This window comes from Rhincodon typus, chromosome 18 (assembly GCF_021869965.1).
Source record: "Rhincodon typus isolate 14 chromosome 18, sRhiTyp1.1, whole genome shotgun sequence".
Lineage (NCBI taxonomy): Eukaryota > Metazoa > Chordata > Chondrichthyes > Orectolobiformes > Rhincodontidae > Rhincodon > Rhincodon typus.
The window spans coordinates 4,531,745-4,550,219 of NC_063349.1; the positions used below are offsets into that span (position 1 = coordinate 4,531,745).

The 18,475-nt window shown below is 43.8% G+C and overlaps 1 protein-coding gene across 2 annotated transcripts in view; it reads left to right on the plus strand.

Moving 5' to 3' along the window:
* The window catches only part of large1 (LARGE xylosyl- and glucuronyltransferase 1), a 420,017-nt gene that overhangs the window by 310,886 nt on the left and 90,656 nt on the right, over positions 1-18,475 (plus strand). For both annotated transcript variants that reach the window (XM_048607545.1, XM_048607546.1), the window contains exons 8-9: positions 4,190-4,302; positions 15,933-16,058. In XM_048607545.1, coding sequence (XP_048463502.1) covers positions 4,190-4,302; positions 15,933-16,058 — 239 coding nt within the window. The remainder of the gene's footprint in view (positions 1-4,189; positions 4,303-15,932; positions 16,059-18,475) is intronic.

Here is an 18,475-nt window from a genome sequence, read left to right on the forward strand (position 1 = left end):
ACTAGTGTAGGTAGTAAACTGGGAAAATGTCTAGTGTAGGTAGTAAATGTGGGAAAATGTCTAGTGTAGGTAGTAAATGTGGGAAAATGTGTCTAGTGTAGGTAGTAAACGTGGGAAAATGTGACTAGTGTAGGTAATAAACTGGGAAAATGTGGCTAATGTAGGTAGTATTTTTTGATGGTATAGACTTGATGAGCCGAATGGCCTTTTCTGTACTGTATGATTCTATGATATGAACATGTGAATTTATAGCAAAAACAGCCCATTTGGCTCAAGCCTACTGCACCATTCAACACAATTATGGCTGATCTATTTGTGTTTTGAATTCTACATTCCCATCCACCCCCAGTAATCTTTGATTCCTGTTGGCTAACGAGAATCTACCTAATTCCACCTTAAAGATATTCAATGACTCCGTCTCTACTGCCTTCTGGGGCAGACTCCCTCAAGTCACATAACCCTCTTGAGAGAAGCAAGATTCTCCTCAGGTCCAACTTAAAAGTGAGCCCTCTAATTTTAAAACTGTGCCATAGGAAGTGGTTGAGGCCAAAATATTGAAAGAAGGGGCAAAAACAGAAGCTGCTGGAAAAGCTCAGCAGGTCTGGCAGCATCTGTGAAGAAAAAAATCAGAGTTAACGTTTCGGGTCCAGTGGCCCTTTCCTCAGGAAAGAAATACCAGCTGACTAATATGAGCTCAAACTTGTGGAGAGGGCCGTGCGAAAGGATTTGATTCTTCAGAATTGCATTTAGAGAGAGATAGCAGGGAATATTCCAGTCTGTGACTGTTATGCATTGAAGATTTTGTATGGTTAGAACGCTTGGTGCCAGAAGTCAAGTTGCTGCATTTAACCAGCTGTAATACTCTGCCCAGTCATTTCGACTGGAGGAAAACCATGACTGGATGTGCTAGGAACTAGAAAGCTGGGCTTCCTCCTTTGCAGTAGCTTGGAACAGGAATTTAATGGGACTGAATGAATGGAGTATCATTATGTAGTAGCAAGGAAGTGCAGCATTGCCAAGGCTGCTGTTATTCCGATGAGACCTCAAACTGAGACACATTGGCCCTGTTCATGAAAAGATCCAGTGATGCTATTTCAAAGGAGGAGGGGTATTTTCTCTCTAGTGCCTGACAAACATTTAGTTCCCAACCACTATCGTTAGAGCTGACTACCTGGGTGTGACCGCACTGCGTTTTGGGGCAGGATTTCACAGGCAGTGGGATTTAGTGTTCTGTCACCAGAGAAGTCTCTAGGTAATTCCTCCTCCTTTGTCCCCGCACCCTACCCACCTCTGGTGGGCCATCCTGAAGCAGGTTAATGCCCAGAGGGGAGACAAGTGGTTCAGGGGCTGCTTCCTCCCCCTTCCATTCCCCAAGTTGGAGAGAACAGCCCGTTTCTGAGAGCTCGCCGCCATCTTGGAACGAGCCACAGCAGCCATTACTTGGGAGTCACTCCAAGAAGAGCCAGGAGATGGATGACAATAACACTGGGGCTTCTCATCGGGATAGGAATCCCTGGGGGGGCGGTTGTGGATGGTGGGTGGGGGTCGAAGGGGTGGGAACTGGCATACCCAGGTTGGAGTGGAGAGGGGGAGGGTGTAGTGCGAAGGGAATGGGGCAAGGAGGTGTGAGTGAAGTGAAAGGCCTCTGAAGGAGAAGGATAGAGGGCCCAGGAAGGAGTTAAGCCCCACCCTCGTCAAGACATTGACTTCCCAGCCAGAGGCCATAGCAGATTTAGTTGCCAGGTTTTCCACCGGACGCTACTCCCCTCCTCCTCCTAACCGGGGGAGCAGGGGGAGAGGGCTGATGAGGGCTGGCACAGTGGCTCAGTGGTTATCACTGCGCCAGGGACCCAGGTTCGATTCCAGCCTCAGGCGACTGTCTGTGTGGAGTTTGCACATTCTCCCCGTGTCTGCATGGGTTTCCTCCGGGTACTCCGGTTTCCTCCCACAGTCCAAAGATGTGCAGGATAGGTGGATTGGCCATGCTAAGTTGCCCATAGTGTTCAGGGAGGTGTAGATTAGGTGGGTTATAGGGGGATGGGTCTGGGTGGGATGCTCTGTGGGTCGGTGTGGACTTGTTGGGCTGAAGGGCCTATTTCCACACTGTAGGGATTCTATGAATCTATGAGGTGACACTTAAATTGGCTACCTAAGAGTCTCAGTTGGTGCAAGGCTAGGAGAGCCTCCCAGACCTACCCTGGAGGGCCCCTTCATTCAGCATCAGGCTACAAATGGGCAGCCAGACGGGGGGAAACTTTCTGGCCTGGAATTTTACAGCCTCTCCCATCTCACCTACAAGTGGGTCCAAAACAGTCCGCACTTTGCCGTGCACAAATTACTGTCACATTGACTGCAATTCAAATCACCCTCCATTGGTAGGATGCAGGGAAGCGCATTGGGATATGGAGTTGGAAAATATTCCAAATCATCCCTTCAATTCTTTCATTTGCTTTTACAAATGGAATTCTGTCTGATGTAATCAAGAAATGCTCCAGTATATTTCGATACAGATTCTAAAATTCTATTGGGAGGAGATCAAGGTGTTCAAAACCATGGAGGATCTGGTCAGATCAGACAGGGAGAAGAAGGCAGTCCCTTTGATGGAATGGTTGGGAAACATTGCACAGCAACTTAAGGCAGTGAGGCAACATGAGGAAAGATCTCTTCACACAGAGAGTGTTTGAGTGCCTCCCTGAGAGGGTGATTGAGGTATAATAACTCCACAGAGGCTGGTACCCCATTCACCAAGTCAATAAACTGTCCTTGACTACAGTACTGCCTGATACAGAGTCAGGCACCAGAGGTTTTTTAAAATGTATTCACAGGATGAGGGCAACACTGGTTAGGCCAGCATTTATTGCCCATCCCTAATTGCCCAGAGGGTAATTTAAGAGCCAGCCACATTGCTCTGGGTCTGGAGTCACATGTAAGCCAGACCAGGCAGTTTCCTTCCCTAAAGGACACTAGTGAACTGGATTTTTTTTTCCCCCCTGACAATTGACAATGGTTTCAGTTATCATGAAACCCTTAATTCCAGATTTTTTTCTATTGAATTCAAATTCCACCATCTGCCATAGCAGGATTTGAACCCAGGACCCCAGAACATCACCTGGGTCTCTGGATTAACAATCCAGCAATAATACCACTTGGCCATTGCCTGCCCAGTATCTCTGACACTCATCCTTTTTATATGTCAGTCAGGGCTCCCTGTTCAGTCAGTTGATCTGGTCGTATTCTATGACGTCCAGCTGGCTGACCTCCTTACAATCGCTACAGGAGGTAGACTTAGCCATGACTTTCAAAAGGAGGTTGGTTAATTATTTGAAGGGGAGCAGGGGAAGGTTATGGATCAGGACTAGCTGATATGATCTTGCAGAAAGGTAGCGCACACATTGTGTGCTGAATGGCTTTTTCCTGTTTTCCAACCATTTTATGATTCCATGTTGGAATAGTCAGCTCGATATTCTGAATTCTCAGCTGAGCCCAAGGCAGGGCATGTATTGTAACCAGTTTTCCTCTAATTAACATTTTCCAATAGAGGACTCTGAAAATGTACACCATAGTGTAATGGGATTGATTGTAATCTAATCTATTGCAATGTGTACAGTGGGACGTAGCAGAAATTGGTTTCATGCAATGGATACCGGCACAGCACAATGGGAGCTAATTTAATCTGAAAGAATTCAATCGAATGGGGGCTAATAGAAGCTGACTAGCTGTATTGAAGTTCAATGTAATGGGACATGGTTTTGTTTCTTTTGAATAGGGAGGACAAATTTAAGACTGATGTCAAGATTACTTGGTGCATTTTTATTTGATTAACTACAACGATCAATAAGAAATTACAGTTCGCTGTTTGGACAACTTGCTTGAAGCTCATCAATTCTGCAGGTCAAATTTGAAAGCTACACAGAGAAACTATTTCTTTACATAAGAGAATGCTCAGTAGCTAGAAGCAGGGGCCAAGAAAGGTGAATCAATCCAGGACATTGGACACTATTTTAAATAAAAAGCCATGGGCAGGGGTGCTGAGGATACTGCTGAGAAGGGTGATATTTAGAGGGACTTCCTATCCTGTAGAACCTGTTCCCAGATGTAGTCAGGGTGCAATTGGCAGCAACCCTCAGATTTTTCTCCCTGGACTTTTCGTGGTCTTTTCTTCAATAGAAAATGTTCCTGTGTCCCTCAGGTGTGATTTTGTTGCTGCTGGACAAATTGCGGAAAATGAAATGGGAGCAGATGTGGCGTTTGACTGCGGAGCGGGAACTGATGAACATGTTGTCCACTTCACTGGCTGATCAGGTATGCAAACGTGCTGCTAGGATATTCTCTCAGGACACTACAGTGAGCCCCTTTCACATTGTGGTAGTACAGAGAGACTGGGCTAGACAATCAATCCCCTCATCGGAACAATTAGGGAAAGAGAGTACTTTGATTTGCTGGTTTTGATCATTCTGCATCTTCCTATACCTTAGCTGAAATCTCAGAATTAATAAAAATGTTTGTTGAGCTCACCTCTTCCTTTACAGAGTTCTTCGATCTTCCCCTCTTTGGGCTATCAGTTGTTCACAATGCAGTGTAAATGCACACACCCCTCATTATACACGGAAACACTACCAGGAATCACATTCCCATGAAGTTGACCCAAGACTCACTATTTATTCCTCACCCAGTGACAGGTTCCACCCGATTGTAAGGTCCAGTTATAGTTTTGTGATCCACCATTGCATTGATTAGTACACAGTTGCAAACTTGGGATGTCATGTTGCGGCTATACAAGACATTGGTGAGGCCACTTTTGGAATGCTGCATTCAATTCTGGTCTCCCTGCTTCAGGAAAGATGTTGATAAACCTGAAAGGGTGCAGAAAAGATTTACGAGGATGTTGCCGGGGTCGGAGGGTTTGAGCTATAGGGAGAGGCTGAATAGACTGGGGCTATTTTCCCTGGAGCGTCAGAGGCTGAGGGGTGCCCTTATAGAGGTTTATAAAATCATGAGGGGCATGGAAGGGGTGAATAGTCAAGGTCTTTTCCCCAGGGTAGGGGAATCCAAAACTAGAGCGCATAGGTTTCAGGTGAGAGGGGAAAGATTTAAAGGGAACCTAAGGGGCAACTTTTTCACACAGAGGGTGGTGCGTGTGTGGAATGAGCTGCCAGAGGAGGTGGTGGAGGCTGGTACAATAAAAACATTAAAAGGCATCTGGATGGGTGTATGAATAGGAAGGGTTAGAGGGATATGGCCAAATGCTGGCAAATGGGACTAGATTAATTTAGGATACCTGGTCGGCATGGAATGTTGGACCGAAGGGTCTGTTTCTGTGTATACAGCTCTATGACATCCACGGAGGGATACAAGGAGACTCTGAGTTCACTCTAGTGGAGGATAGCTCTTGTTGGGCAATATGTGACCGTAACAATGGTGAGAACAAAATCACTTAGGAAAGTTTTCTGCCTCCTTTTAAGAGAAGGATGAGAAAAGCATTAATTAAAGCTGAGGCACTTTTTTTTTAAATTATCCAGTACAATTATGATGCATTTTTGAACTAGCTGTTTAAAGACTTGGCCTCACTTGTATCCATTATGTCCAAAAAAGATGAAGGTTGAAGCTAGGAACATACTGTTTAGCTGAATATTAAAAGCGTAGTGTAGTTATTGAGACATTGGAGGGCGTTTTCACTGAACTCTCAGCTGGGGAACTGGTGGAATGCTGAATCCACACTGATACGACGCTCCATTAAATACCTCGGATGGTAGCTCTCCTGTCTCAGAGTCACAAGTTTCTGAGTCCAAATTCTGCTCCAGGGATTAAGCATAAAAATCAGTACTAGCACTGCAATGCAGTACTGAGGGAGTGCTGCACTGTCAGAAGCGCCAGCTTTCTGCTGAGGTCTTAAACTGAAGGCCCATTTGCCTGGAGGCAAGAGGTCTCTTGGCACTATCTTAAAGAAGAACGGGGCAGTTCTTCCCAGTGCCCTGGCTAATATATATCCCTCCATCAGATTCACAAAACAGATAATGTGACTAACACATTGGCTGTCTGCGAGAGTTTGCTGCATACCAGTTGGCTGCCACTTTTCCTACATTACCAAAATAATTACACTCAAAAGCACTTCATTCATCCTGTACAAATGCAAATCTTTCATTTGTCTGCAACAAGGAGCAAAAGCAAACAAGATGCAAATTCAGCATCAATCTCGTCAGTTTCCTGCCAAAAAATGTCAGCTAGAATTGCACATCGTTCAATAATCTAACATCATTAAAGACGACTGGATAATATTCGGAAAGGAAAAAATAATGAGAAGGTTAACTGGGTCAATTGGCACAACCCCTCTAATTCTATAAAAGTTAGGCTGAGCTGAGATAGTGTAGTCTTTTGAACTCTGTATGAGAAACTACAGTAAATGCAACTTCATTTGAAGGTGAAGTACAGAGTGGAATCCTTCCCCAACCTAACTCCGTCAGGCTTGGAGAAAAAATAAACTGATGTTGTGCCATTCCACAGCAGAAGGAGATGACGGAAAAATCAGAGTTTATTCACACTCGGCCAGTTTAACAGGGAGAAGCCACAGTGGACGTTGGCTATATGGGGGCTCAGATTTATGATGGCGGTAAAGTGAGCAGTGCAGGATTTTGCTGTGTAGGACTGGAGGAGGACATGGCAGTTTTAAGTCTTTGCTTTTATTGAGAAGCTGTGCATTCGTCCTGAAAATAAACAAGGTCTCCAGGTTTACAAATCACAAGAAGCTAGTGCACAGGTACAAAATGCAATCAAAACGGCTAATGGAATATTAGAGTTTATCTCCGAAGTGAATAAGTAGTGGAGGCAGTTCCAGTTCAGTTGTGGAGTCCTAGTCAGAGAGATGCGGTATGATTTGCATAACTGTGAGATTATTCACTTCAGAAGCAAAAACAAGAAGGCAGATTACTACCTGAATGGCTGTAAATTGGGAGAGGGGAGTGTGCAGTGGGACCTGGGTGTCCTTGTGCTCCAATCGCTGAAGGTAAGCATGCAGGTGCTGCAGGCGGTAAAGAAGGCAAATGGTATGTTGGCCTTCATTGCGAGAGATTTTGAGTACAGGAGCAGGGATGTATTGTTGTAGTTGTACAGGGCCTTGGTGAGGCTGCACCTAGAATATTGTGTGCAGTTTTGGTCTCCTTTTCTGAAATGTTTGGAGGGATGTGGGCCAAAAGCAGACAGGTGGGATTAGTTTAATTTGGGATTATGGTTGGCATGGACTGTTTCCATGCTGTATGAGTCTACATGTGGCCCCAGGTTCGGTTTTGGAAATTATAATGTCCTTCTAGTCCTCCCTTTTCACACCACTTCACCCTCCACCTGCCACCATTGCAATTCATCCCCACACAAGTCTCATACGCCTCCATACTACTCAATAACCACTTATCCTGTATCCATATTGAGCAGACTGCAGGAGCCATGTGGAGATGAAAGAAGTAAACTTCTTACAGAATAATACACCTTTCATTCCTGCACAGTTGATGGTGAAAAAAATCCCTAATGTAAACAGTTTGAAGCTTCTAAATCTCCTTAAGTGGTTAATAACGATAAATTATATCCACTAAAACCAAACAAACCTACTGATGCCCACATCAAAGACAGTTAATCCTTTAATAGCCTCTTCAAACTACAAATCAAACAGTGAATTCTGAATCCCAGCTGAAATCATTGTCGCTTTTGCAATTTAGCCATGCATTCGCGATTACGTAGTAGCCCTTAGAAAATACTTCTAATGACCTTTGTGTAAAATATGTGGACTTATGCTAAGATCTTTTTTCTCTGTAAACTAAATCAGATGGGCTACTAATGAAAGCAGTCCAGTACAGAACTTTTCTTTAACTCTTACTGACAAATGAAGCCTGCGTTTTCTTTTTAATGTTTGAAGACTGGAGTGTTTAAAGAAAAGGTCAGATCATGTCACATAAACAGACCTGATCTGCCCTTAGGAGTGTTTAGGTCTCTGTTGCTACATGTTAAAAAGCTAGAAGGGAGTCTATTTGAATTCAACACTAAGTTTAAATGGCTCTGGGTTTCCCACCTGTGCGATCATGCCCCACCCACTTCAACCGCCAACAAAGTCTGCGAATTGTTGGAATAGAGGGCAGAACTTCCAGGTCCTCAGCGTCATCTTTAAAGAACATTGGAAGTCTTCGTGAAAATCCATTCTTCAAAGTTATTGAAATCTGCCCCATTCCCAGATTAAGAATAACTGATTTTACACAATGAGTTAAAAATTGTTATATATCCTAATGGCCTAAATCAAGTTACGAAACAACAGGAAATTTGTTAATTGACAACACTATCAGGGGAGGTGACAGCCTAGTGGTTTTATCACGAGACTATTAATCCAGAAATCCAGGTGATGTTCTGTGGACCCAGGCTCAAATCCCACCATGGCAGATGGTGGAATTTGAATAAAATAAAAATCTGGAATTAAGAATCTCAAAATGAAATCATTGTCGATTGTCAGGAAAAACCCATCTAGTTCACCAGTGTCTGTTAGGGAAGGAAACTGCCATCCTTACCTGGTCTGGCCTACATGTGACTCCAAACCCACAGCAATGTGGTTAACTCTCAACTGCCCTCTGAGCAAATAGGGATGGGCAATGAACGCTGACCTAGTCAGTGATGCCCACATCCTGTGAATGAATTTTTAAAAATTATGCAGATTTTAAAAATCCTGAAATTTTGACATTGGCTGTATGCTTTCTTCTTTACCTTTTTAGTACTCTCACGTTCCTTCCTTAAGCCCACGAAATCAAGAAGTGTATTATTGCTCTCTATGGCTGAACAATTCCCCAGAGTCACTGCTGCAAGTCAAGGAGCTCAATTCACAGCCAAACCAAGCCAAGAGCCCCAGTTTGAAGCTATGTGCAGTGGGAGGCATTGACGTACTGGTTACATCACTAAAGTAGCAATCCAGGAGCTCGGACATGGGTTTAAATCTCACCATGATGAACGGTGCAATTTACATTCAATAAGAAAGCTAGTTTAATGTAATCACTGTTAATTGTTGTAAAATCCTATCTGGGTCACTAATGTCCTTCAAGAGAGAAAATCTGCCATCTGCAGCTGGCCTGGCCTCCGTGTGACTCCAGACCCACAGCAATGCGGGTGACTCCTACCTGCCCCCTGGGCGATTAGGGATGGGTTATAAACGCTGGCCTAGCTAGCAATGTCCACATCCAATGGATAACAATGGGTGGCACGGTGGCTCAGTGGTTAGCACTGCTGCCTCACAGCACCAGGGACCCGGGTTCGATTCCAGCTTCAGGTGACTGTGCGGAGTTTGCACGTTCTCCCCGTGTCTGCGTGGGTTTCCTCCAGCTGCTCCGGTTTCCTCCCACTGTCCAAAGATGTGTAGGTTAGGGTGGATTGGCCATGCTAAATTCCCCATAGTGTCCAGTGATGTGAAGGTTAGGTGGATTGGCCATGGGAAATACAGGGTTACAGGGACAGGGTAGTGGAGGTGAGTCTGGGGGAGATGTTCCTTGGACAGTCTATGTAGACTAGTTGAGCTGAATGGCCTGTTTCCACACTGTAAAGATTGTATGAACTTTTGTAGCATGAGTTTGAATCATAAAACTACTCCAAGGGTCAGTGACAGCCATTATAATCAGCAGTTATTCTGTAATACTGCCCATCTGCTAATTGATCATGTCACAGTCACTTGGATCCTAATGCCCCGATTATAGTTTCTCTTAGTGCAGTTTAATATGTGATACTTCAATTTCCATCTCAGTGTTTTGAGTTATTTAGAGCTAGTACACCTGCTTCCAGTGGCTTATGTACATGGATTCAATAAAAGACACACTGATATTTCACAGTTGCATGGGTACTTTCAGTCATATCAGCATGAAGGGAAACGGTTTTTGTTCTTGATAGTGTGAACAGCATGCATAATAAAAATATTTCAAATACTTGAATCATTGCACATCGCAAAGTAATCGAGACTTTATGAAGACAAGAGTGGACAATCAAATTTGTTATCTCCCAGTCAAATATAAAACATTTTTGGCTCCCAGTAGTTAAGGGCGGAACAGTGGCTCAGTGGTTAGCACTGCTGCCTCACAGTGCCAGGGACCTGCGTTCAATTCCACCCTCGGGTGACTGTGCAGTTTGTATATTCTCCCTGTGTCTGCTTGGGCTTCCTCCAGTAGCTCTGGTTTCCTCCCACAGTCCAAAGTTGTGCAGGTTAGGGTGAATTAGCCAAGATAAATTGCCCCTTCGTGCCCAGGGATGTGCAGGCTGGGTGGATTAGCCATGGGAAATGCAGGGTCACGGACTAGGGTGCGTCCGGGTGGGATGATCTTCAAAGGGCCTGTGTGAACTCGATGGGCTGAATGGCCTGCTTCCACACTGTAGGGATTCTATGATGATTCTAGGAATCAGAAGGCAGCCTCCAGGCAGTTTCAACCATTTCAGCTTGAAGGTTTTGCACAGAGTTAAGGGTTAACCCGCTGAGCCACGAGGACATGACTTGGAGTATACTGGTCTGTTATTACGTGAGAAATGCTTTCTGAAACCATTTACCTGTCCAAACTGGGGCTGTTCCTACTGGTATGACCCACCCATCTACCTGGATCTAGATTAATAACTTATGCAGGACTAGCCTCGAGAGATATCGCCTTAGCCTAGCACTGCAGAACATGATCGAAATAGGTCTTCTGTTCAGGCAAACAGAAGCCTTCTAAAAGTTCTTCTTGAGTCATGTTAGATGGTTCACAGTGAGATTGACACAGCAGTTGTAAAGGGTGTCAGAGGCTGAAACATGGATTTTTCCCTCTATCTCTCCCTCTCACTGCCTTGCTCTGATTCAGCAGTACAGAGCTAAAAAGGCAAGAGGCATTTGTTGCCCATCCCTAATACCCTTGAACTGAGAGACTTGCTCAGCCATTTCAGAGGGCAATTAAGAGTCAACCACATGGCTGAGAGTTTGGAATCACATGTAGGCCAAAATGGATAAGATGTGCAGAATTAGGGATGACTGATTTCCTTCCGTCTTGGCTAGTGAACCAGATTATTTTACAGCAATTAATCATAGTTGTCATGATCACCATCGTTAACATTTATGTTCCAAATTTATTCATTGAAAATCAAATTCAACCAACTCCCATGGTGTGGATTGAACCCATGGCCTATGAACCAAAGGTTCATTCAACAGACAGACACCCTGACTTCCGGACACCTCTAGCCCTTTCTAGTTTGGAAGGGAAAAAAAGGGAGAACCTGCGTTTATGTAGCATAACCTCAGGACATTCCAAAACCAATTATGTACTTTTCAAAGTGTACTTCAAGGGTACCCAGGTTACTGAACAATTCCACTTTTCTTCCAAGTGGATTATTTAACCAAACTCACCCAATGTTTACTGTCTCTGCCAGCTCCCACACCAAAAACACTTGATGCTGTCTCAAGACAGGGGAGGGTACATCATTACAGACTGCTACAATGTGTCAGCTACCCATCCTACATGTGTGTGAGCTTTCGAAAAGTCCTGAAACTGATAACAAGGGAGTTTTCTGTTACTTCTGACACAAAGTATGAAGCACATACCTCGCAATGGCTGTTGCTTGGGGACGAAGAATGCATTCAGTTCCTTACATCTTGTACCTGAGTTAAGCAAATGTTTAACAAGAATGCTTCATTTTTTTGTCACATCTGTCAATGTATAGGTTCATTCCAGAATGAGAGAGGGACTGATAGCAGTTTGTGTGTCATTTTCTCCCTGAGGGAGACAGTGATAGACACCAGTCGGTGTACAGATAGCTCCCTGAGGGAGACAGTGATAGACACCAGTCAATGTGCAGATATCTCCCTGAGAGAGACAGTGATAGGCACCAGACAGTGAACAGATATCCCCCTGAGAGAGACACTGATAGACACTAGTCGGTGTTTTTATCTCCCTGAGGGACACAGTGATAGACTCCAGTCAGTGTAGATATCTTTCTGAGAGAAACAGTGAAAGATACCAATCAGTGTACAGATATCTCCCTAAGAAAGTCAGTGTTAGACATCAGTCAACCTGCAGATACCTCCCTGAGCGAGACAGTGATATATACTGGTCAATGTATAGATATCTCCCTGAAGGTGACAGTGATGCTTACTGGTCAGTGTCTAGATATGTCGCTGAGGGAGACAGTGATAAGTACTGGTCAGTGTACAGGTATCCCGTTGAGCGCAAGCAACTGATGATTACCAATGAATATATAATACCACCCTAAGGCCAAGAACTAACACATCAACCAGTGAAGAGGTAGTTTCCAGAGACACCTCACTCAATATCGAGTTACGTCTCTGAAAGATGATCTGACACAAGGTCTAGTTAAGCATGTTTTCCCTTTGTTGCCAAAAAGGAAATACAGAGGAATTGATGCAAAAGCAAAATGCTGCAGATGCTAGAAATCTGAAATAAAAAGAAACTGCTGGAAATACTCAGCAGGTCTGGCAGCATTAGCAGAGGTAAACAGAGTTAATGTTTCAGGTCAAGATCCTGAAGCCAAAGGAATAGTATAGTCAAATTCAGGAAAACCTAAATATTTGATTACCTGGGAGACAGGAATTTGCAGTGGGCAGAAGTGTAAGCAAGCAAAGGGGTTTTTAATAACTCGGGATAGGAAAATCCAAATCACCCTCAACTCAGAACTTAGCTGCAATGATAAAGATAAGCAGACTGTTCCAGCAATGGGAGCTGAGTGCTATTCACTGGAGTATTGCTGTAGGACAGAGTTTACAGCTCTTCTGGATAGTTCTAGTTAACTAATCACGGGAAATGTATCATTGACCGTCATGCGAGAGAAACGGCTATCAGCAATTTCACTGAGAAGGAAATTGCTTCGGAAATTGGCCCTGTTTTTTTTTCAAACTGCATCCATGACACATCCGAAGATTATGGGTCAGAATGCTCTGTCTGAAAAGGCGATGAAGCACTAAGGAAATCAAAGTTTTGGCAAAGATCTGTAGCTCGGGTTGTGGATGAGGTTGTTGACGTGCTCGCCGAGCTGGCTTGTTCTCGTTCAGACGGTTCGTCACTGTGCTAGGTGACGTCGTCAGTGAGGCCTCCACTGAAGCGATGTTATTCTACTCCACCTGGAATTTATACTTTCTGGTCCGTTATAGTGAGTCATTTCCGATTTTGATCTGTATGGGTTTGTATATGGGGTCTAATTCTATATGTTTGTTGATTGCATTACGGGTGGAGAACCATGCCTCTAGGAATTCCCGTGCGTGTTTATGATTCCTAGAGGCATGGTTCTCCACCCATACTGCAATCAACAAACATATAGAATCGGACCCCATATACAAACCCACACGGATCAAAACCGGAAATGACAGTACTCACCGTAATGGACCAGACAGTATAAATTCCAAGTGGAATAGAATAACATCATTATATCGGAGGCCTCACTGATGATGTCACCTAGTATGGTGACGAAACGTCTGAACGAAAACAAGCCAGCTCAGCGAGCAAATCAACAACCTCACCAACCTCACTAAGGAAATGTTTATTCTGTTTCTCTCTCTTGAGCGAATTTCCCAATGGCAGACAGTTGTTTCTGCTGGGTAGATGAGAGTTGTGTATCAGGAGACTGTGGAAACCCAAGTGCAGCAGATTCCAAGGGAATCCAGTGAAGATTCCAGCTCTCTGTGCACCTTCTCTGCAGCCATAACAGTGTATTCCTCACTCTGTTCTATTACCCTAATGCACTTTGTATGGCATGATCTGCATGCACTACATGCAAAACAATACTTTTTGCTGTACCTATGTACATGTGACAATAACAAATCACATCAAAACAATTTCCCTGTGTCTGAAACCCTCTAAAATTATCTGTTTAAATCGGAGATTTAAGAGGGTTCCACTGCAGTTAAGTAAATAGTTAACCACGAAAGTTAGATTACTAAAATCTGGTCCTGGCTAACTATTAAACTGATCCCCAAATTAGGACACACGACCCCAAATACACCTCCTACTGTAACCATACAACCCAGATCCTGACTTAGCAATTCTCCTTCTTTGCCTGCAATCAAGATACCAACCCCAGTGTTGCCAACAAACACAACACACCCATCACCAGAATCGACAACCTCTCTGCACCCACGACACGACCCCTCCCTTGCCACCAAACTATTGCACTGACCGGGACTGGCCGTAAACACTTCATCACCTACCTACCTGTCCCCTATCCCACCTGGCGCCCTAACCCCATGCTCACCTTGTGTAGCCTTTCAAAGGAGCTTTCTGTGATAGTGGACAGAATATGCCAACCACTGCTGTGAGAAAGGGTTGGACTTGCCCTGATTATCCTGCACTACGGTCAGATTGAAAGTACTCTCCACATTTAGGAAGGAGCCCTGATTTGAATCTCCTGTTAAAAATACCGAGCTCCTCCTTAACAGATAAAAAGGAGAAGCAGCAATCTGCACATAATTGTCATTCTCTGAAAATCTTCCTGTCTCCCTATCTCTATCTTCCATACGCTCCACTAAAAAGATTTGGAGATGACTAGATTGCAGTTAATGACGCAGACAGAGAAAGATAATGCAAAAATGATGAATGTTTCAATCGTAGGGAGCATAGGCTACGGATTAGCAAGTTCGATGTATGGAAGAAAATTTGATGGAGACTCTCTTTTTGCATAGAATGTTCCGGGAGTAGAAACTTTAAAATGTTTTGGAGAGAGGAGAAAGTAGGTGCTGCAAGAGATGTTGCTGTCTTGGTGTGGTGCCATTGCTGTTCAAGAATCCTCTAGCCTAAGTTATATTAGGAACACACAGTCACTAGTTACTTCTAGCAACAAGATGCAGGGAGGCCACCATGAGAACTTATTGTCCCTTATATCCTTTCCCTATTCTTAACATCCCAAAAAATCACAATAGAATAATACAGTCTTACAGTTTTTATGAATACAGAATTCAAGTTGGTAATTCACCAAAGATCCTGAATTCGCCACCTTCCAAACCCACGACCACTTCCATCTCGAAGGACAAAGGCAGCAGATTCAGGGAAACACACACCCTGCAAGCTCCTCTCCAAGCCACTCACCGTCCTGCCATGGAAATATATCGCCGTTCCTTCACTGTCGCTGGGTCACAATCCTGGAATTCCCTCCCTAATAGCATTGTGGGTCAACCCACAGCTGGAGGACTGCATTAGTTCAAGAAGGCAGCTCACCACCACCTTCTCGAGGGCAACTAGGGATGGGCAAGAAATGCTGGCCAACCAATGATGCCCAGATCCCACAAATGAATTAAAACAAAATGGTCTTGTGAAATAAACTCTGTTATTTTGACTAGTTAGACTGTGATTATTAGATGGGGTGCCTTGTGGTTTTAAATTTCAGGACAATCCTGCAATCACCAGGAATGAAAAATTAGTTTACGGGGAGAAAAAATATCATAAATGTATTAATGAAAATGTTGTTTTGAGCTTCTGATTTCTTTCTTCTTGATTATAATGATGCAAACAAGGAGGTATAAAGATAGTTTAGTATAAAGGAGTGAGTTGGTTGGCCATGGAATTGGTCATGTGATGAAACCACAAGGGTTTCAAAGCCAGGGTCAGCAGCCCAAAGGTCACCACAATAAACTACTAATACCAGTATCTACTTCACTGTTATCAACATGGGCAAGATATCAGTCAATGCCAATTGAACAAATTTGACCTATTTACTGGGTTTATATTTCTGTTAGAAGCCTTGATACAATCTTTAGCACAATTGGGCAGGCATTCCAGAAATTCTTGATGTAATATAGACAAGGTAATCATGGCTAGTTACAAAGACATTAGATTCTTGGCTTAATATGTACACACATTAACAACACGTAGACTGATCATTGCTCCAACTGTTGGTATATTTTCTCCCCTCACCTCAATAATATTGAATTCCTCCTTTCTCTTTCTTCTCCACCCATGCAGGATATTTTTAATGCCGTCATTAAGCAGAACCCAATCCTAGTGTACCAGCTTCCGTGTTTCTGGAACGTTCAGCTGTCGGATCACACGCGCTCTGAGCAGTGCTACAAGGATGTGTCAGACCTCAAGGTAAGAGTTGTTTCTGGTGAGGATCATAGTTAGCAAAATGCAGTGAGATTCTTCCATGCTGTACAGTGCTAGAGATAACTCAGTAACAGTTGAGCGAATGCAATGACTTTTGTATCTGAAGATTGCAATGGAATCCATTTCTTTACACTGGTAGAACAACAGAGATCTTGGTTAAATTTAAACTACTTTTATAAGGTACCTTCCTCAGTTGTGCATCAGCTAAGATAGCACCACCTCTTGATGGCTCAATGTTACAACTACTTTGCGATACCTCCAGATATTTTCCTTGTTGGAGCCTCAAGTCATCCACTGCCACAATGACACAACCCAAAAGCTGCTTGTTTCTTTCAGGATCCCTGCACAGATTCCTGTGTTACTTTTGTTAGACCATCATCATGCGACTGTGATGCCTACTCATGTTATTTCCAGCCATTTGGTTTGTCTCTTGCACCATCTTACTTTTGATTATTTGTGATTATTTCTCTGCCTTAATTAATCAGTTCATGGGTCATTCCTTCACTTGTCAACACTCTACTCACGTTATTTGTACCTATCTGTTGACTCTCTTAATTACCTGGAATTATCATGATATTATCTCTCCTATACATTTTGTGCCTGTGTGCCTCTCTCCACTTCACCTGATGAAGGAGCAGCGCTCTGAAAGCTTGTGATTTTAAATAAACCTGTTGGACTATAACCTGGTATCGTGTGACTTCTGACTTTGTCCACCCCAGCCCAACACCAGCACCTCCACATCATGGTTTCCTGTGGGCGATATACCTCCAACAGACAATGGTCATAAATGCTCCATCGTTGCCCTCGCTGCTTCTCTGCAGTAAGATTGGGCCATTGTGGAATAATACAGGAAGTTCAGGATGAACACAGCAGGTTCAGAAGCACGTGTTGGGAGAGAGGAACAGTGTAACTGTCTAAAGTTTTGGCAAAGATCCGTAGCTCGGGTTATGGGTGAGGTTGTTGACTTGCTTGCCGAGCTGGCTTGATTTCGTTCAGATGTTTCGTCACCACGCTAGGTAACATCATCAGTGGAGTCTCTGATGATGCAATGTTATTCTACTCCACTTGGAATTTATACTATAAAGACAGGAAGGAAACTAGATGTCAGAATACATGAACACCAGTTAGCAACAAAACGGCAAGACGAACTCTCCTTAATATCGGTACATTCACACAATGAAGGCCATGAATTTAACTGGGACAAGGTAACCATAGTAGCCCAAGCCAAATATAAACACGCACGGGAATTCCTAGAGGCATGGTTCTCCATCCATAATGCAATCAACACACATATAGAATCGGACCCCATATACAAACACATACAGATCAAAACCGGAAATGGCAGTATTCACCATAACGGACCAGACAGTATAAATTCCAAGTGGAGTAGAGTAACATCGCTTCAACGGAGGCTCCACTGATGATGTCACCTAGCATGGTGACAAAACGTCTGAACAAAAACAAGCCAGCTCGGCGAGCAAGTCAACAATCTCAGCGTAACTGTCTCGTAACCAATGTGACACATCTTCGGAACTGAAGGGAGGTGGAAACACAATGGGTTTGATGCCGTTGACAAACAGGCAGAGACAAGTGGAGCTAAGAGGAAGGTCAGGGAAAGGTTCAAGGGTGAGGATAATCTGAGATCAGTGGTGCCTTGGAACAAAAGGCAAATGGGGTGGTAATGAGAAAGGCTCTTTGGCAACTGGCCCAAAATAGGTGTTAATAGAGAAATAAAGGTTAACTCTGACTCAAGGTAGAAATATGAAAATAAGATACAGGTACTGGGGTGAAAGAAAAATATGTATCCAAATGGAGGACCAAGTTCTTACTTCTGCTTCCACATTCAAATATCTCATTTCACTTCACCTTATTACGAAATAACCAAAATGCCCATTCTAAACCAGTGTGGAGGCTAGAAATTATTCTCAAGACCATCAGTTTGGCAGTTAAACTGTTAGTCTACAGAGACATGCTCAAATCTGATACAATCATTGAATGATTCATTGTAGAAGGAGGTCATTCAGCCCATCTGAAAGACCTATCCAAATAATCCCACTCCCCTCCCTTTTACCCTTGGCACTGCAGTTTTCTCCTCTTCAAGGATTTATCCATTTCCATTTTGGAAGTTACTATCAGATCGGTTTCCAGTCCTCCTCTTCCCCCTTTAGACAGTATGTTTCAAAAGGTCATCATTTGGGTTCAAAAACAGAACGGAATGCAGACTTTGGTAGGGAACTGTGCATTTATTTCCTTGCATTGGTCAGCTACATGCAGAGCTCTGATCAGAGAGCTGGAGCTGGAACCTTGTCATTGGAGATAACAAGATGTAGAGCCGGATGAACACAGCAGGCCAAGCAGCATCAGAGGAGCAGGAAGGCTGACGTTTCGGGCCTAGACCCTTC